The sequence below is a fragment of the Schistocerca piceifrons genome, chromosome X (assembly GCF_021461385.2).
Source record: "Schistocerca piceifrons isolate TAMUIC-IGC-003096 chromosome X, iqSchPice1.1, whole genome shotgun sequence".
In the NCBI taxonomy this organism is placed as follows: Eukaryota; Metazoa; Arthropoda; class Insecta; order Orthoptera; family Acrididae; genus Schistocerca; species Schistocerca piceifrons.
The window spans coordinates 93,382,801-93,404,585 of NC_060149.1; the positions used below are offsets into that span (position 1 = coordinate 93,382,801).

General features: G+C 37.7%; 1 protein-coding gene across 3 annotated transcripts in view; it reads left to right on the forward strand.

The window, feature by feature from the left end:
- Positions 1-18,956, forward strand: part of LOC124723125 (sodium-coupled neutral amino acid transporter 9-like) — a 345,123-nt gene extending 326,167 nt beyond the window's left edge. For 2 of the 3 annotated variants that reach the window (XM_047248313.1, XM_047248312.1), the window contains exon 12: positions 17,965-18,956. In XM_047248313.1, the coding sequence (XP_047104269.1) occupies positions 17,965-18,139 (175 nt within the window). In that variant the 3' untranslated portion in view covers positions 18,140-18,956. The remainder of the gene's footprint in view (positions 1-17,964) is intronic. The other variant, XM_047248311.1, reaches the window with a different exon arrangement.
- Positions 18,957-21,785: the final 2,829 nt, after the last annotated feature.

Sequence of the window (21,785 nt, forward strand, 5' to 3'; positions counted from 1 at the left end):
TTGTTTCTTTTTTAGAATGCTGTATATTTTCATGCCCAGGTATTCTGGGGTTTGTGTGAACAGCTATAAATTATGAGTGGGAAGCATGAAATTCTCCTTTTTCCTAGTACTGTATTCGTGTTTATATTTATTGTCTATGAATAACTTGGAGTTACTGTATACAAAAATAATCACTTCTAAATGTACAAACATGGAGCACATAAAATTTTAACACATTGCAGTTTGACCACAAGGACTGCTGCAATCCATTAGAAGTCGTACACTATTGCACCTTTCTTGCATGGCCCCAGACCAAAAGATAATGAAGAAAAGCAAAACCTTTTAACTGATGTTTTTATTATCATCCTACATCTCAACATTTGTTTAAAGTTGTTTGAAAGATATCACACATTTACAGAATCATTATATTTTGAAAATAAGAAGATTCAGAGGTAGAAAAAACTTTGTAACTGCAATAAATCAGAAATTATTATAAAATAACTGTACAAAACTATTTCATTGAATTTATACAACTCTTTTCATTGAGAAAAATTTGTCTTTGTGGGATATTGCTTGTAACAGTCAGGTAGACAAAATCTTGCATTACATTCTTCACACCACCATCTGGTCTCATTCTCACTCGTTTGCAGTACTGCATTCTCCTTTCTCAGAGCAAACAATGCAGTACCTTGAAGCATACTTCTTGCTTGTTGTCGATGGGACATGAGTAAAGAAATGCCTTGGAGTTAGCCTGTTTGCTTCTGAACCCTGCTTTTCATCTTCATTGAAAGCTTCACCTGATTTCTTGAGTATTTGTTTCCCAGGTTCCCCATAAAAGTAAACAATCTGATTTGTTTGTGAGAGAAAGGCCAAAGTTTCTTGTAAAGAATGTAAGAATTGAACACATACATCATAAATACATGAAGAAATACCTTTTTCCACCATTTCATTGTTCATCATTGAAAATCATAGTAGGTAACTAGCTGATCTCCATGATCAATACCAGTTTTATTTTTATTATAATCAAGTATGAGATCAGGCTTCAGTTTTTCTACCATTCCAGCCCTGGATTTTCTGTTTGTAGCACTATGTTTGGTAGAAAGGGCAAACACATCCTTAGTATCTTTCCAGTGAAGTGCTAGCATGTATTTTTTTCTCTTGAAAATTATTTCACCTCTTCGTAGCTTATACTGTTTGAATTCCTGTGGTAGGCCTCTTCTGTTTCTCATTACTGTGCCAACAGCAGATGTGTCATCATCAAACAATCTTTCAAAGAATTTTACAGAAGTATAAAAGTGATCCATGTACAGTATATGACCCTTACGTAGACAACTTTTGCACAAACATAGCACCACTGAATCTGCACTGCATCAGTGTATACTTCACAGTTCAAAACATATCCTGTTGCTGAATCACTTAGAATGAAAAATTTTATACCATACCTGCTCGGTTTGTTCTTGATATATACTCGAAATCGCATTCTCTCTCTGAATGGACATAAACCTCACATACTGTGAGGTTCTCGCCAGTATAAAAACTGTTCTTTTTTTCAGTACAAATTTATCAAAAAAAAAAGTTAAAATTTTGTGTATAGGATCATGGTTTGGTTGACCCCTTCATATGTAATCACCATTGTTATTCATATGAAGCATAAAGTAAACTGTTCCAAATCTGTCTCTTTTCATGCTTTTTGCAGGTAAAGAGGAATCTAGCATTAGCTCATTTCTCCAATAGTCCATAACATTTGGTTTGTGTGCAAGGCACATGTGAATAATTATAGCAAAAAACTGATACACCTCATGTAGTGTCAAAGCAGACCAATTAGCCCAAAGTGACCTGGAAGTTATCTTATTTTGCCTCTGCAATTTGGAAATTGTTGCTGCAGCATAACAGTTTGTTTCTGTTTTATGTTTTTTATGACATTTGTGTCGATAAAGATGCTCCAACAGTCAAATTCAGTACTTTTGGTATTCAAAGGTACCAAGACATTACCTACACCTTCAAAGAGCGGTAATTGATGTTGAACATCGTCATTTACCCAGTCAACAACATTGCTTTTTGACTTCTGCTGTTGTTGCATTCTTCCTCTGCCTCGTTGAATGGGAGCTTCACCCTTTTCTAATACATCTGATGGCCCATTTTCATTTTTGGAACACTGGTTATCACCTTCATAATAAATGATATAACTCAGTGAAACTGCCAAGAATATAATTGTCATCCCTAAACACAATGACTGACCATTATAATTACCATGTATTTCAGAAGAACTATTTCCAGTTTCAAACCCCTCATCGCCAATTTCAGATCCAGATTCTTCAAGCAGCATCAGAATTTCCTCTTCAGTGAAACTGTCCCCCATTTTCAACAAACGTTTGTGATAAAGAGAACTACAGATGCACATTGCAAGAATGAATGTGCGAGCATTGTTTCGGTGCCTTTTTTGAGTCACATAGTACTTATAGTAGGTGCTATAGCTTAGAGGAGGCAGGAACACTATCTAGTGGTTGACCGATGTACTACAAGGACAAAAAACTCAACTCCAGATGTCTCTGCACAGATATAATACGCAGCACCCTGAAATAAAAATCAAGAGGGCGGCACTCATAGATTCTTCGAGCACTGACTGTTACAGCAATAAATACGTGCTCATAGTTTCTATGGGCAGCGACCGGAATGTGTTAAATTTCTTAACAATGGGCAACATGATACTTTCAGTTTTGCATTAGACATGTATCTAACAACTGATTTTTGTAATTCTAAGATTTTAGTCATTTTGCTTGTGCCTCCCCAAAAAATAATGCCATACCTTATAACTGATTCTAAGTATCTGTTGTAAACTGTGTTTCTTGTCTCCATGTTAGTCGAATATAACAGAATCTTCAGTACAAATGTCAGGCTGTGTAATTTACATGCTAAATACTTTATGCGTGAAGACCAGGATAGATTTTGGTCCAAATGCATGCCTAAAAATTTAACACAGTCCACTTTTTTCAGATTTTGGTTTCTACTACTAATGTGAAATTATTTTACATTACAGTTTTTAGTTTTAAACTGCAGCAAATGTGTTTTCTCAATATTCAGTTTTAGCCCATTTAGTTGAAACCAGTTTTCCAAACTGTCTAATAATTTTCTGACAGTTGAAGGAATTTGTTCAGGGTCACTGTGAAGTGCATGGCAGACACTATGTCTCACTGTATCAATTAATATGGCTTTTTCATATTTAATTCCCATATAGAGTGTAGAAATAATGATTGTTTAAATGCCTCCATTTGTGCTGTAATTAATCTGATCTCATCATCATGGGAGCAATATGTGTTAGGAAGGGGGGGGGGGGGTTGTAGTGTACTCCGAGAGTCATTATTTAAATCCAGTTGTTGAAACATTGAACATTGTTGGTAGACTTTTCTGGGATAGTTCTTTCAACATCTCTGTGACACACTCTGTCATGGGTCAAACAAACATGTGACCATTGATGTTGCACTTCACTGTGTATGCTCAATATCTCATGCTAGTCCTCTTGATATGGGTTCCACAGACTTGAGCAATATTCTAAGATGGGTTGTACAAGTGATCTGTAAGCAATATGCTTTGTAGACTGATTAAATTTTCCTAGTATTCTACCAAGAAATCAAAGTAAGCTACCTGCTTTACCCATGACTGAACCTTTGTGTTAGTTCCATATCATGTCCCCACTTTGTGTGTGTTACACCTAGGTATTTGTGTGAGTTTACTGATTCCAACTGTGACTCACTAATACAGTATTTTCATTCAGGAAGTGTACAGTTTTACATTTACAAACATTTAAAGCAAGTTGACAATCTTTGAGCTGCTTTGAAATTTTTTTAATGTCTGACTGAATATTTTTGCAGCTTTGTTCAGGCTGTGGTTCATTGTATATTACTGCATTGTCTACAAGGTCATTAATGTATCTAACATGAACAAAAAGGGACCCAACGCACTCCCCTAGGGTATACCCAAAGCTATTTCTATATCTATCGACGACTCTCGATCCCTGATAACATGCTGCAGCCTCCTTACCAAGAAATCCTCAATCCAGTCACAAATATCATCTGATGCTCCATACTATCATATTTTTTATAATAAGTGTAGGTGTGGTACTGAGCCAAAAGCTTTAAAAAAATTGAGAAATACTGTATCTCACTAAATGTTTGATCCATGATTTTCAGCATGTCATCTGTGAAAAGTGTATGTTGGGCTTCATGTGATCTGCATTTTCAATGTCCATGCTGGTTCACATGGAGGACAATATATCACTATGTTTGGGCCCATAATATGTTTTAGGATTCTACAACCTATGCATGTCAAGGATTTGGGATGGTAGTTTTGTGGATCACCAGTGCTACCCTTCTTGTAGACATGTGTGACCTGTCCTGTCTTCCAGAAACTGAGCATAATATTTGTTTGAATGATCTATGATAGATTATAGTTAAAAGAGGGGCTAACACAGCTGAAAATTGGGTCCAGAGTTTGACAGGGATTCCATTGGGCCCTAGGGCTTTGTTCAATTTTAACAATTTCAGCTGTTTCTCTATGCCACTGGCACTAATATCTATTTCACTCATCTTTTCAGTGGTATGAGACTTAAACTGGGGCATTATAGTGTTTTCAGAGTCTTTTGGTGATGTATGATTTAATTTTGGTGCGATATATATTCCATACAGTATTAAATACTCATCATTAGTACATTGTGTATCATTTTGTTTTGGTTGTAACATTGTGATAATTTTCACATACTTACAGTTGATTGAACATTTTCTGGCAGATACCTCAAATGCATCAAGAAACCACATATCTCATGTCTGAATATGAAATAATACTATTTTCATTGAAGAAACTGTATTAGATTTTCTACCATCAAAATACACTGAAGAACCAAAGAAACTGATACACGTGCCTAATATCATGTAGGACCTCCATGAACATGCAGGAGAACCACAACAGGATGTGGCGTGGACTGGACTAATGTCTGAAGTAGTGCTGGAGGGAATTTACACCATGAATCCTGCAGGGCTGTTCATAAATCTGTAAGAGTAAAAGGGGATGGAGATCTCTTCTGAACAGCACATTGCAAGGCATCCCAGATACGCTCAATAATGTGCATGTCTGGGGAGTTTTGTGGCCAGGAAAAGTATTTAACTCAGAGGCATGTTCCTGGCAGCATTCTGTAGCTATTCTGAATGTACAGGGTGTTGCATTGTCCTGCTGGAACTGTCCAAGTCCGTCGAAATGCACAATGGACATGTATGGATGCAGATGATCACACAGGATGCTTACGTATGGTTCACCTGTCAGAGTCATATCTAGACATATTACAGGTCCCATATCACTCCAACGGCACACACCCCACACCATTACAGAGCCTCAATCAGCTTGAACAGTCCCCTGCTGACACACAGGGTCCATGGATTCATGAGGTTGTCTCCATACCCGTACACATCCATCCATTCAATACAATTTGAAATGAGACTCGTCCAACCAGGCAAGATGTTTCCAGTCATCAACAGTCAAATGTTGGTGTTGAGGCATAAAGCTTTGTGTAATGCAGTCATCAATGATACACGAGGGAGCCTTCACCTCCAAAAGCCCACATTGATGATGTTTCATTGAATGATTCATATGCTAACACTTACTGATTGTCCAGCATTGAAATCTGCAGCAATTTGCAGAATGGCTGCAGTTCTGTCAAGTTGAATGATTCTCTTCAGTTGTCTTTGGTCCCATTCTTGCAGGATGTTTTTTCAGCTACTGCAATGTCAGAGATTTGATGTTTTACTGTATTCCTGATATTCATGGTACACTCATCGAATGATCATATGGGAAAATCCCCACTACTTCGCTATCTTGGAGAGGCTGTGACCCATTGCTCATGTGCCGATTTTAACAACATGTTCAAACTCACTTAAATCTTGATAACCTACCATTGTAACAGCAGTAACCAATCTAACAACTGTGCCAGACACTTGTCTTATATAGGCGTTGCCAACTGCAGCGCTGTATTCTGCCTGTCTACATATCTCTGTACTTTAATATGCATGCCTATAACAGTTACTTTGGCACTTCAGTGTAGATAGGAGAACAAATATTTGAAGATTGCATTCAGAGCTTTATGATCAGTTGGCTTTCAACATAATGACCTAAACTGCAGTAAGAGATCAGGACAAATCTGTATAACTGACAACCATCTCAGAGACAAACATATAATGTGCATCTGTTCAACATAGTCTTCACAATAGTGTTTAGTTGCATCAGCAGTATATTGTAAAAGTGCACTGATGGATCTTTGCAGCATCTCAGTCCATAAAATTCCAAGCATATTTAGTGAGGTTCACAACTGAAGAATACATACATATTTTCATTCATTAGATATTCTTACTATCCCATTTCTTTGTAACTAAGGCAACAGTATCTTATTCAGGAGCTGATTCCCCCCTCCTCCAACTATCTACACATAGCTATACTCAAATCTTAAAAAATTTTTGCTGAAAAACATGCAGTGGTGTTGTGTATTGAAGCTCATAAATAAATTCACTAACTGACTCATGTAATTTAGAGTAATTTATAAATTTGGCAAAATATTTATTGTGCCCTCTTTTACATGGATGACCAGTGCTAAGTACCTTCTCAATTTAGTAAATAGTGATCCATCTTCTTATACAGGTTATTTTCCATCTACTGCATCTGTTTACCATTATTTTTCATTAAGATGAGAATAAAAATGGTTGATGTTATGATTTTCAGTCTGAAGACAAGTTTGATGCAGCTCTCCTTAGTAGCATATCCTGTTCAAGCTTCTTCATCTCTGCATAACTTCATGTGAACCTGATTAATGTATTAAGCCTTGGTTTCCCTCTACCATTTCTACTCTACACACTTCCATCCATTACCAAATTGATGACCCCTTGATGCCTCATGATTTTTTTCTGTAAATCATCCCTTCTTTTAGTCAGCTTGTGCCATAAATTTACCTCCTTCCCAATTTAATTTAGTTCTCCCTCATTAGTTATTTTATCTACATATCTAATCTCAACCTTTTCCTGCAGGACGAAGTTTCAAAAGCTTCTCTTCATTTCTTGTCTCACCGGTTTATCACCCTGTGTCAGCAGCTGATGGTCTTAGGATTAGCATTGCTGCCTCTGAATCTCAGGGCCCCAGGTTTGACACCCGGCCAGGTTGCCAGGTTGTGAATTTTCCCTGTGTGTGTGTGTGTGTGTGTGTGTGTGTGTGTGTGTGTCAGCTAAAAACACTTAAAAACACTTGCACCCTATTGCCAAATTTTCCTAGAAGATAGATCCTGGTCACAAATGTTAATCGCACATTCCAGTTAATCGCACATTCCATTTTATTACCGCCCATCCTTCACTTCATACAAGGCTACACTCCATTCAAATGTCTTCAGGAAAGACTCCCTAGCACTTAAATTTATATTTGATTTTAACAAATTCCAATTTTTCAGAAATGCTTTTGTTACTATTGCCAGTCTGCTTTTTATATCCACTCTAGTCTGGCCAACGTATGGTATTTTGCTGGCCAAATAGCAAAACTGATTTAATACTTTTAGTACCTCATTTCCTAATCTGATTCCCTTAGCATTATGTGATTTAATCTGATTACATTCGATTACACTTATTTTATTTGTAATCTCATTTCAAGACAGTGTCCCTTTCATGAAACTGCTCTTCAATGTCTTTTACTGTCTCTTAGAGTGTTACAATGTCATCAGTAAGCTAAGCCCAGTCTCAGTCCCTTCTGAACTGCTGCATTCATTTCAGTTCCCTCAGCTTTTATAACTGCAGTCTATTTTCAGTGCAAGCTGTGGAATTACAAAGTGTATTCCCGGCAACATTGTCAAAAGCTTTCTCTAATTCTGCAAATGCTATAAAAAAAGACTTGACTTTCTTCAGCCTGTCATCTAAGCCAAATTGAATGTATTCCTACATTTGTCTGTGACCCAAAGTGATCTTGCCTGAGGTCAGCCTCTGCCATATTTTCCACTCTTCTGTAAATATTTTGGGTCAGTATTTTGCAGCTATGACTTATTAAACTGATGATTTGGTAGTATTCACATCTATCAGCACCCGTCTTTTTCAGAGATGAAATTATTAGTCTCCTTGAAGACTGGGGGTAATTTGCCTGTTTTGTATATCTTACCATCAGTTGGAATAATTTTATGAAGGCTGCCTCTCCCAAGGATCTTCATAATTCTGAGGGAATGTCACCTACTCCAAAGGTCTTGTTTCCACTTAGGTCTTTCAGTGTGACAGATTCTTCTCACAGTATTATATTTCCAATCTTATTTTCATCTACTTCTTCATCTTTTTCTCTAATAATGTCTTGAAGTTCATTTCCTTTGCATAGCACTTGTATGTTCGACTCCTATCTTTCAGTATTTCCTTCTTTGCTCACTACTGGCTTGCCATCTGAGATTTTGATATACGTACAAGTCTCTCTTCTTGAAAGGTCTCTTAATTTTCCTGTAGGTGTCATCGACCTTTCTTCCAGCATGTTTCTACCTCTTTGAATTAGTCATCTAGCTAACTCCTGCTTATTCATTTTGCATTTTCAATCAGTCTCATTTTTAGACTTCATATTGCCTTTTGCTTTGTATTTGCATTTGCATTGTTATATTTTCTCCTCCCATCAGCTACATTCAGTATCTACTGTGTTATCTAAGGATTACTGCAAAGTTTTGTCTTTAGGTTATTTGATCCCCTGGCTGCCTTCACTATCTCATCTCTCAAAGCTACTCATTTATCTTCTATTGTATTCATTTCTCATGTTTTAGGAAATTATCATCTAATGTTCTCTTTGAAACAACCAGTAACTTCTTGTTCTTTCAATTTACTCAGGTTTCCTTCCCTTAATTTCATACCTTTCTGCAATTGTTTCAGCAGTAATATGCAGTTTATAACCAATAAATTATGCTCAGAGTCCATATCTGCCCCTGGAAATGTTTCATAGTTTAAAATCTGGTTTCAGAATCTCTGTCTCACCATTATATAATCTATCTGAAATATTATAGTGTCTTCTATGTATACAATCTTCTTTCATGATACTTAATCCAAGTGTTTGCAATGATTAAATTAAGCTCAGCATAAAATTTTACCAGGTGGCTTCCCCATAGCCCATGTTGTCCTATTTATTTGTTATTTATTTATTTATTGTTCCGTGGGACCAAATTAAGGAGAAGTCTCCATGGTCATGGAACGAGTCAATACATGAAATTATAACACGATATTAGAAACAGATAAAATGAAATATAAAAAAACATATTCAGGTGACAAGTCGTAAGTTTAAATGAAGAAAATCAACAATGTAACACTGGAATTTGCTTAATTTTTTAGCTCTTCCAGGAGCTCCTCGACAGAATAGAAGGAGTGAGCCATGAGGAAACTCTTCAGTTTAGACTTAAAAGAGTTTGAGCTACTGCTAAGATTTTTGAGTTCTTGTGGTAGCTTATTGAAAATGGATGCAGCAGAATACTGCACTCCTTTCTGCACAAGAGTCAAGGAAGTGCATTCTACATGCAGATTTGATTTCTGCCTAGTATTAACTGAGTGAAAGCTGCTAACTCTTGGGAATAGGCTAATATTGCTAACAACAAACGACATTAAAGAAAATATATACTGTGAGGGCAATGTCAGAATTCCCAGATTTTTGGATGGGGGTCAACAAGAGGTTCTCAAACTTACACCACACATAGCTCGAACAGCCCGTTTTTGAGCCAAAAATACCCTTTTCGAATCAGAAGAATTACCCCAAAAAATAATACCATACGACATAAGCGTATGAAAATATGCGAAGTAGACTACTTTTTGTGTTGAAGTGTCACTTATTTCAGATACTGTTCTAATGGTAAATAAAGCAGCATTTAGCTTCTGAACAAGATCCTGGACATGGGCTTTCCACAACAGCTTACCATCTATCCGAACGCCTAGGAACTTGAACTGTTCAGTCTTGCTTACAATATGCCTATTCTGTCTGATCAAAATATCGGTTCTTGTTGAATTGTGAGTTAGAAACTGTAAAAACTGAGTCTTACTGTGATTTAGCATCAAATTATTTTCCACAAGCCATGAACTTATTTCATGAACTACATTATTTGTTACTGTTTCAATATTACACACAAGAGCCTTCACTATCAAGCTGGTGTCATCAGCAATATTTTTGAATCACCTGTAATACTAGAAGGCATATCATTTATATAAATAAGAAACAGCAGTGGCCCCAGCACCGACCCTTGGGGAACGCCCCACTTAACAGTGCCCCATTGGGATTGAACATCACTACCACTCTCAATATTGTGGAGAATTACCCTCTGCTTTCTGTTCTTAAAGTAAGAGGCGAACCAATTGTAAGCTACTCCCCTTACTCCATAATGGTCCAACTTCTGCAGTAATATTTTGTGGTCAACACAGTCAAAAGCCTTCGTTAAATCAAAGAAAACATCTAGCGTTCGCAACCTTTTATTTAATCCGTCCAAAACCTCACAGAGAAAAGAGAATATAGCATTTTCAGTTGTTAAACCATTTCTAATACCAAACTAAACATTTGACAGCAAATTATGTGAATTTAAATGCTCCAGTAACCTTGTATATACAACCTTCTTGATAACTTTAGCAAACACCGATGGCATAGAAATAGGTCTAAAATAGTCAACATTATCAATGTCTCCCTTTTTATAAAGTGGCTTCACTACCGAGTACTTTAATCGGTCAGGAAACCGACCACTCCTAAAGGAAAAGTTACAGATATGGCTGAGAAATGGGCTAACATACATAGAACAATACTTCAGTATTCTGCTAGATACCCCATCCTATCCATGAGAGTTCTTGGTCTTTATTGATTTAATTATTAACTCAATCTCCCTCTTGTCAGTATCATGGAGGAGCATTTCAGGTAACAGTCTCGGAACACTTTTTTCTAAGAGCGCTATATGATTCCCTGTTGGGACTAGGTTTCTATTTAGTTCACCTGCTATATTCAGAAAGTGATTATTAAATACTGTACATATATGCGACTTATCAGTAACATGGACATTCACACTACGCACTTATTTTATATCCTCGACCTGTCTCTGCAGACCAGCAACTTCCTTTACGACTGACTATATGGTTTTAATTTTATCCTGAGACTTAGCTATTCTATCTGCATACCACAAACTTTTTGCCTTCCTAATAACATTTTTAAGCACCTTACAATACTGTTTGTAATGGGCTGCTGCATTTAGATTTTGACTGTTTTTAACGTTATGATATAATTGCCACTTTGTTCTACAAGATATTCCTATCCCTCTATCGGTAGCTCCGTGAGGCTATTTGCAGATGACACGGTTGTCTACAAGAAAGTAGCAACATCAGAAGACTCGTACGTACTCCAGGAGGACCTGCAGAGGATTAATGCATGGTGCGACAGCTGGCAGCTTTCCCTAAACGTAGATAAATGTAATATAATGCGCATACATAGGGGCAGAAATCCATTCCAGTACGATTATGCCATAGGTGGTAAATCATTGGAAGCGGTAACGACCGTAAAATACTTAGGAGTTACTATCCGGAGCGATCTGAAGTGGAATGATCACATAAAACAAATAGTGGGAAAAGCAGGCGCCAGGTTGAGATTCATAGGAAGAATTCTAAGAAAATGTGACTCATCGACGAAAGAAGTAGCTTACAAAACGCTTGTTCGTCCGATTCTTGAGTATTGCTCATCAGTATGGGACCCTTACCAGGTTGGATTAATAGAAGAGATAGACATGATCCAGCGAAAAGCAGCGCGATTCGTCATGGGGACATTTAGTCAGCGCGAGAGCGTTACAGAGATGCTGAACAAGCTCCAGTGGCGGACACTTCAAGAAAGGCGTTACGCAATACGGAGAGGTTTATTATCGAAATTACGAGAGAGCACATTCCGGGAAGAGATGGGCAACATATTACTACCGCCCACATATATCTCGCGTAATGATCACAACGAAAAGATCCGAGAAATTAGAGCAAATACGGAGACTTACAAGCAGTCGTTCTTTCCACGCACAATTCGTGAATGGAACAGGGAAGGGGGGATCAGATAGTGGTACAATAAGTACCCTCCGCCACACACCGTAAGGTGGCTCGCGGAGTATAGATGTAGATGTAGATGTAGTCAGCCACCCAGGCTGCCTGTTTGTGCTAGTACCCTGTTTAAACGTTCTAGCAGAAAACAACTTCCAAAGAGCATGAGAAAAGTCTTGAGAAAAGCGTTATATTTATCGTCTACTCCAATAACCCATCTCTTATTTCTTTGCATGTGACCAGCTTGCTCAATTTGCCAGGCTTGAATATGTCCAACATGGACAACTGTTTTTGAGTAAGGAGTTGTAATTTCACATTCACTAGCAAGGACATCTTGACCAGACAATACAGTATTTAGGCAACTTGGCATTTCATTGTCCCATTCAATCCTGCTATTCTAGGGCATTCGTATTAACTTCTTCATTTGTCACCATACCGTCTCTAAGGTACTCACAAAATTTTCCTCCATTGTGTGTTTGACTCTCTCACATGGTGATGGCATCTTATATACATACACTACTTCATACAGTAATAGAATTGCACTCTCATGAAGCTTTGAAGTGAATGCTGCAACAACCTAATGTAATGGTGTATCTCAGGCATCATGATGCCTGTTGACATAGTGGCTCACCATCTTCCCTGTTATCTGCTGAAACCATTCCATTCTGCCACTTGCATGTGGGTATAATGTACTAATTCTTAATGTATGAATTCACAACAAATGACAAAGCTGCTTCATCAGCTCTGGTGTCATATTATGGCCTTGGTCAATAATTGTCTCTGGAATACCAAACTCTAACAAGCAATTATTAACCACAGCTTATGCCATGGTTTTCACTTGTTCATTCAGAATGGCTATCATTTCTATGTAGTGCAAAAGTGATGTATTATCATTAAGATGTAACGATTTCCTGTAGGTGTCTGCCAAAAAGGACATAAGATGTCCAAACCAATTATCTCAAATGGTTTACTGGCCTCCAGTAATCTCTGCTGTGAAATATGCTGATGACTTAATGTGGCTCATTGTGAGCATGGTACACAGTTCTTGACATACTGTTCTACAGCCTGCTTATGTATTCACTGCCAATATTATTTGGCTAAAATTTGTTCTGTTGTACTATGAGCTTCATGTCCTGCTAACATACAATCACACACCTGCTTTAATACTTGATTTCAGAATGTAGCTGGAACCAGAACATGTCTGAGATTCATACATAAATGACACTTGATTGTGTACAACGAATTGTGGTTGCACTTGCAGTCTTTGTCAGTTTCTTGCACAATCTGCCATTCTGCAGTGGTGGAATCTACTCATTATAAAGCACAAACTTTCTGACTAGCCCATCCGTATCTTCATTTCCATGACCTATCTCAAAATCAAATACATTGAGTTCTAGCCTCCAGCACATTAACCTACTCAATGAATCTTTTAATCGTAACAGCCAATTCAATTTTGCTTGAGTCATTATGACTTTAAATTTTCACCCATATAAAAAACACTGAAAATATGTTATGTTATATATGAGACTCAGCATATCTTTCTCTGTAGTACGGTAGTTGTTCTCTATTATAGGCAACACAAATTCCTTTTCATAATTTGGAAAAAATAATATCAGTCAAGTTGTTAACAGTTCTTTCAAATGTCTGAACACATATGTGTACTCCACTAATCAGTAAAACTTCACTCCTTTTTTCAACAGATGAGTGAGTGGCCATGCTATTTCCATAAATTTTGGCACAAACTATCAATAACATTTGACCAAATTCAAAAAAGTCTGTAACTCCTTCTCTGTGCAAGGTGCCAAAAAATCCTGTATGACTTTTATTATGCTGGAGTCCTTCCAAACTCCTTCACGACCAATTTTTCTATGTTGAGAATCAGGCATACCGTGCACCACCACTTAAACACTTCCATTACTCATAATAAATCCTCTTCCATATCCTTTGCAAAGTGAGTTATGTTTTCTAAATAAACCATACATTGCTAGGTTTAAGTCATCAAAAAACTCTTCCTAAAAGGCACTGAAATATAGATAGTGCATTTTATAATTCAAATGGCATTTATGATGCTAATGGTGTCCTGACAGGACCATAAATGCTGTCTTTGGCTGATCATCTGATGCTGCTTACAGCTAATCATAACCATTTCACAGATCCATATTAGAAAATATCTGCATTGCCCTAGATTATCTAAAGTTCCTTTTAGATTTGGGATTGGATAAACATTTGTAACTGTATAATTGTTAAGGTACTGATGATCACAACAAAAATGAGATGCCTTCATCCCACCTATTTATTTCTTTGGGTCAGTCACTACTGGCATTTCCCAGGAACTGGTACTTTCCCCAATAATACTGTCTCATAACTATTGGTTAATAAATTCTTCCATAGCCACTTTTAGATTTGTGGGATATGGTACAGTTTATGATACACTAGCAGTTCACTTCCAGTTGGTATCTTATGCTTTATCTCTGGAGTCACTGGGAAAGACCCACAAGGATTTAACAGATTTTCATATTCCAACAATAACTGTTCCGTAGCTATCTTCTCTGCTCCCTCCATGTGCACAACGTTCTCCCTTAATGCAACTATACTGGTGGCTTGCTTAAGCTGTCTGAATTTGCTCTATTTAAATTTTCTTCCTGCAAAATTTCCAAACTGGTGACTGTCAACCCTTTGGAAACATCCATGTTTACAGGCATATATTTATCTATCCTGACAGGCACCACTGGCTCTCTGTCTAACTTCTGCAAGTATACGACATTCCATATTTCCTTTATTGGCTCTGTTAGAGACAATACATTTACAGGCTAATTAGTTCCCATACCCACCCTCATTAGTTTTCCCATATCTTATAGTACATTATCACACAAATCAATCCTTAGTGGCCACACATGCACTCTAAGTATTCATATTGCTCAAGGGATCAACATTACAGCAGTGAGGCACTATCGGCAGTTTCCCACCAGATGGAATGATGTCCAGTCAGGTTCTATTGTGCACAAAGCGAGTTCAATTGCAGCATGATAATTAATCAAGAAAACAAACCTTAAGCTTGGACAATAACTCTCACCTTTATGAGGCAAAATTTCCATACAAACCTGAATATTTTTTGCTCCAGCCCAAAAACTCAATATCACTGAATCCAACAAATGCATGACATTCCATCTCACTCCGTGTACCCTATGTTGTTATGGGCCCCACCTGCTTTTCCCAATGATGTACAGCCTCCCATGGACAACTGCAAATAATTTTCAAAAAAAAAAAAAAAAAAAAGAAAAAAAAGGTAAAATTTCTTCCATCCACTAAGTCATCTAAGCAAAAGTCTACCACTGTTCAACCACAGTGGTAAAATTCCTTTTCTATCCCAAACTTGGGTCATAACATACAGTATATATCTTCCAGAGCAGTAGTCTGATCATACTTTCTGTTATACATGATACAAGTTTTAGTGCCTTTCAGTCAAACACAATTGGGCCGTATGTAGAAGGTGTTCCTCCAACCAACATCACAGCTTAGCTGCTGTTAACAAGTTGTCTTATGGATGCTCATACATCCTCTTCTGCCTTACCAGAAAAAAGAGAAACCAAAGTAGTGGTACCAGAGTCTAGAATGGATTCCAAATTATTTGACATGGACTGATAATCTAACTGCTTTTGCAGCTTTGTATTGTCTGCCTACATTTGTACCATTGGGCTCATGAAACTTTGACCTACATCTGTAATATTTATCTTCTCTACACCAAGTTTATCCATTGCAAATCCTGTGTTCACAATAAGAGGAAAAATACAACAGGAGAGGACCCAGGACCAATACTCCAATCATACTTACTTCTACTGAACACACCTACTTACTATAGCTGAGTGCTACCATGGCATTCCTGGCATTCCCTATATTCCTTGGCATAATGTCCAGACATCCTATTCTAGTGATTATACACTGTGTGTCCAGCTCTACATGGAAAACAGTTCATTTCACTCACTACATTGAAGTGGTGCTGCAGATTGTCACTTCATGGCAGTTGTAGACACTGGTAGCTCTGAAACTGCATGCAATGATGTAGCATTTGTGTTGACTGCTACCCTTACACCATTACTGCAGGGTGGTCCCTTCTGCCCATAATGGTTTGTGTGGAAGGCTGTGAGAATCTTCCAGTACAGCAGTGAGAACCGATTCAAGAACACTGGCTCAATAAAACATTCTTTATTGTTTGTTATTTCTCATACAGTAGGCCAATGGCTGCACTCAGGAACTAACCATGGCTGGTGGCAGCTAGAGATGTTACTGAGGCAGCAGAATGTTTAGATGGTGTAAGATCTGTTGGTGGAAAGGTAGCCTCACTGATGCTCAATGAGTAATCAGCTCTGCAGTACAGCAATCTTGCAGTTGGTCTGATGTACACTACCCATGGCCTGAGGCAGATGGCAGACATGAGCAGACACCCATAGCTGAATCCAGGACTCTCAAAGACTGGACAGAGTGTCAGAAAATGGCATCGGCATCCAATGGATCCAATTTGGAGCCCAGAACAAATCAGGGCTAGCCAACTGCTCATAGACCACCAGTTTCTCCTAGTAGATGGTACTGCTCAGTGAACCAGTAGCTGCTCAGTTGCAACTCCAGCTGACAATTGCTGTGGAGATGCTTGGTGCAAATAGAAATGCTGTTATGAGCTGAGATTGGTGTATTTATATTCAAGGATGTTTTGTGACAGAGTTCTTTTCTCATCACACAAATGGCTAAGAAACATTGTTTGATGCTACATCATGTAGCAATCTGGCCTGCTGCTACAGTAGACCACTGTATTGCCAACATTATTGCAGTGTTCAATTGCAAAATTACACGTGTGGCTGTCCTGAATCTTCCATGGCTTACTGCTGTAGCCTATCTGAGACCAATGCTGCAACAGGCCAGTGCAATGCCAGTTTTGGTTTTCCTTTTGAGAAGCCCCTACCTGCAAGATCTGAATGGGGCCTATTTTAAATCCAGAGTGTGTTGACTGCTACCCTTACACCATTACTGCAGGGTGGTCCCTTCTGCCCCATAATGGTTTGTATGGAAGGCTGTGAAAATCTTCCAGTACGCCAGTGAGAACCGAGTGAAGAACGCTGGCTCGATAAAACATTCTTTATTATTTGTTATTTCTCATAAAATAGGTCAATGGCTACACTCAGGAGCTAACCATGGCTGGTGGCACCTACGGATGCCACTGAGGCAGCAGAATGCCTAGGTAGCCTCACTGATGCTCAATGAGCCTCTTTATTCAAGAGAGTACCATTACCACAAGCCAAAATGTAGACCTGCACATCCTCATAAAAATTGTAGGTTTTAGTTTCCCCTTGCTTTCTGCCATTTACTGTACCAGTGTAACAAAGCCATTTTTGCTACTGTTATAAAGCCGCATCATTCAGTCATCCAGAGTATGGCCTCTGCAACCAATAAAAAGGTTGCAGCCTAATGCCAGGAATCACAGTTTGTCAATCCTCTTCACAGGTACCCTTTCATTGTGGTTGCACCTGTTGTAAGCAGAACTGTATCATTGAGGCACACAAGCCACCCCACCTTGGCGTGGTCCATAGCTCATGGGAGGAATCAAAACCTTCTATCTCATAATAGTAATGCACAAATGCAGTGGATCACATGTAAAGAACTTGATGACTGTAAGATTCTCAGTCACACAATGTCGAACTCAGTGCTGTGTTAAGAATATCTGGACAGAATGGTGATAAGGCAAACTAATGAAGCATTAAGCTGTTTTAACTATTATTACTCACCATGTTAGTGGTATATGGTACATGTCCATTGTTACTCACTCTATTGTCACATAATTTAAAGGATAAATGTTGTGCTACACCCTTCTCTACCATGCAGCATACTTTCATTTGACTTTATGTACAAATGTTTATTTCTATTTCAGGTTCACAGGTGCTCTCAGTGGTCTTATATACATCTTTACTTTACCTAGCCTGTTACATCTTGCATGCCTTAGGAAACATGGAAAACTCACACTTGCTTCCACAATATTCCATCTGTTGATTCCAGTTATTGGGGGAGTAAACCTTTTGTCTCAGTTTTTTGTATCTGATCATTAAACAAGTGTCAGTCAGCTATGATGAATAAATTAATTTTCTCACAGTGTTTTTGGTCAAGATGTGCAATCTAAGGTTGTAATTTTGCAACTGTGTGTGTGTGTGTGTGTGTGTGTGTGTGTGTGTGTGTGTGTGTGTGTACTTTAGTTGTATCTGTGACAGAAAATACTTTAGGTATTTCTGTGGCAGAGAAGTTTTTTTACCAAATCAGTAATTATCAAAACATTACCTCATACAAGGCAAGATTTTCTTTTACTTTCATAATGGAGGATTAGTCAAAATTGTTAAAGCAAAAGTGTAAGCAAAACCATTTCATCCTTCAATACTGTACTTATATTTCTGTTTCCATTAAGTAATATATATTTAATAAATTTTTAGAAAACTGTGTAAACTGAGTAACAGTGTGTCAAATGTGGTTCATCTCATTATAAAGCTGAAAATATTTTGTATGTTACGATCAAGGTTAGTGTCCTCTCCTTACAAACCAGGTATCTTTTTACCACAATGTTTTAATCTACTGTAATTGTTATGAATAAAATAAGAGCATAAAATACTAGTGTGTTGAACATGTAACAGTATGCTGCTCTGAGCTGTAACTCACCACCCAAAATAAATGTACAAAGGAATGACTAAGTGCATTTAAACGTTCAGAACAATGTAATACTAATAATAACAGTTACTATAATTATTATTATATTTATTACACCATTGTAGAAATAAACAATGTCTAATGCACTGTACAACAATGATACTGACAAATATGCAACTACAGTGTGTCAACTATTGATCTTACAAATCTATACTAAAATGATGAAATCTGTCAATGCTATGCAATGAGTGAGAAATTAACAAATCATTTGATTCTTGTTCAAAAGGAAGATTTTGCACAACTAGACGAGTTTATTAAATAGTTTATATCTTTTGATTGACTTTGAAACTCTGTTGAATTTTGTGTGTGTGTGGGGGGGGGGGGGGGGGGGGGGAGAAACAGAGAGAGAAAGAGAAAGAGAGAGCACATCCATCTGTGTGATGTATGATAGAAATGTCTATTTAGTCTTAATTTCATGTTTGCCAACTTCGTCTTCATATAAATTAAGTCATAGCCAATTTACTAACTTTCTTCTGCAGTCACAAGTGGAGAAAGTAACTACCTTTGCCATAAAAAATAATCGCATATGATATAATGCTTCAGAGAAATGCAAAAATAAGTTTTTGTGAGATAAACTTCAGTAGACAATGAATAGTATCTTAGCAAATAAACTACTCTGAACAAATTATGACTAAGTTTTATATGTTTTCATCCCCCTAACAATAGGTTGTTGGGGGGATGGGCAGGCTGGATCCAGAGGTATGGAGTATTTTTAATAGTTTGGAAAATGAATGATGACTTTTACATACCCATAAAAAAGTTCCAATTGAACCTTGTCGAAAACCTGCATAATACTGACTTTTAAATGGTTTTTCTTGAAAGAACACTTGAATATCCTATACTTTTTTCCCTTTCCCTGAGAGTTAGGGCACCTCCCACCCTCCCTTGCTCCTGGGTATGGGCATTGTTGTATGTCTTTCTGATATTCTAATGAAGCACAGAGTTGTGAGTATCTATCATCCACCAAATGGAGAGGTGGGTAATTTCCTCAACAGCTTCAGTAGCATAGTTGATCAAGCTGGACCCAATGATCTCACACCAATGAGCAACTCAAAAATTGATGCAAATTTCTGTAATTTGGTAATTTAAAACTATTAAGTTAGATTGGACTCGTACAATCCTACAAACGTGGTGACTTCAGACACTGCAATAACAGAGTCACCCTCCAACAGACTACTCTCTATAGTAATCATCAGAAACAGTTAAGGTAAAACTCAGTTTAGTAAACTGGAATGTTACTACCCTCCTCATTATTGCCAGCAAATTAACTACATATGTTGGTACTGCATAAATTGTACATGTAATTAAGCAGAAATGAGGAATAACTGCTACAAACATCATCTCATTTAAAAATGCACTATCTAGGGGAAAATGGGCAGTGTCTATCAATTAAAAGCAGTAAATAATAAAGAGCACAAATTCTGCTCTATTCTGTTACGGCATTTTGACCCCTGTCACTCAATTTTAAAAAAAAATTAATACAGTATGTTTCTCCATATCAGTAGGAAAAGATAGAATAAAAGAAGCATTTATGTCTCCAACTGCATCCAGTTGTTGTTGTTGTTGTTGTTGTTGTTGTTGTGGTCTTCAGTCCTGAGACTTGGTTTGATGCAGCTCTCCATGTTACTCTATCCTGTGCAAGCTTCATCATCTCCCAGTACCTACTGCAACCTACATCCTTCTGAATCTGCTTGGTGTATTCATCTTTTGGTCTCCCTCTACAATTTTTACCCTCCACGCTGCCCTCCAATACTAAATTGGTGATCCCTTGATGCCTCAGAACATGTCCTACCAACCGATCCCTTCTTCTAGTCAAGTTGTGCACCAAACTTCTCTTCTCCACAAACCTATTCAACACCTCCTCATTAGTTACGTGATCTACCCATCTAATCTTCAGCATTCTTCTGTAGCACCACATTTCAAAAGCTTCTATTCTCTTCTTGTCCAAACTATTTATCTTCCATGTTTCACTTCCATACATGGCTACGCTCCATACAAATACTTTCAGAAATGACTTCCTGGCACTTAAATCTATACTCGATGTTAACAAATTTCTCTTCTTCAGAAACGCTTTCCTTGACATTGAGAGTCTACATTTTATATCCACTCTACTTTGACCATCATCAGTCATTTTGCTTCCCAAATAGCTAAACTCCTTTACTACTTTAAGTGTCTCATTTCATAATCTAATACCCTCAGCATCACCCGACTTGATTCGACTACATTCCATTACCTCGTTTTGCTTTTGTTGATGTTCATCTTATATCCTCCTTTCGAGACACTATCCATTCTATTCAACTGCTCTTCCAAGTCCTTTGCTGTCTCTGACAGAATTACCATGTCATCGGCGAACCTCAAAGTTTTTATTACTTCTCCATGGATTTTAATACCTACTCCGAATTTTTCTTTTGTTTCCCTTACTGCTTGCTCAATATACAAATTGAATAACATTGGGGAGAGGCTACAACCCTGTCTCACTCGCTTCCCAACCACTGCTTCCCTTTCATTCCCCTCAACTCTTATAACTGCCATTTGGTTTCTATACAAATCGTAAATAGCCTTTCGCTCCCTATATTTTAGCCCTGCCACCTTCAGAATATGAAAGAGAGTATTCCAGTCAACATTGTCAAAAGCTTTCTCTAAGTTTACAAATGCTAGAAACGTAGGTTTGCCTTTCCTTAATCTAGCTTCTAAGATAAGTCGTAGGGTCAGTATTGCCTCACGTGTTCCAACATTTCCACGGAATCCAAACTGATCTTCCCCTAGGTTGGCTTCTACTAGTTTTTCCATTCGTATGTAAAGAATTCGAGTTAGTATTTTGCAGCTGTGACTTATTAAACTGATAGTTCGGTAATTTTCACATCTGTCAACACCTGCTTTCTTTGGAATTGGAATTATTATATTCTTCTTGAAGTCTGAGGGTATTTCGCCTGTCTCATACATCTTGCTCACCAGATGGTAGAGTTTTGTCAGGACGGCTCTCCCAAGGCCGTCAGTAGT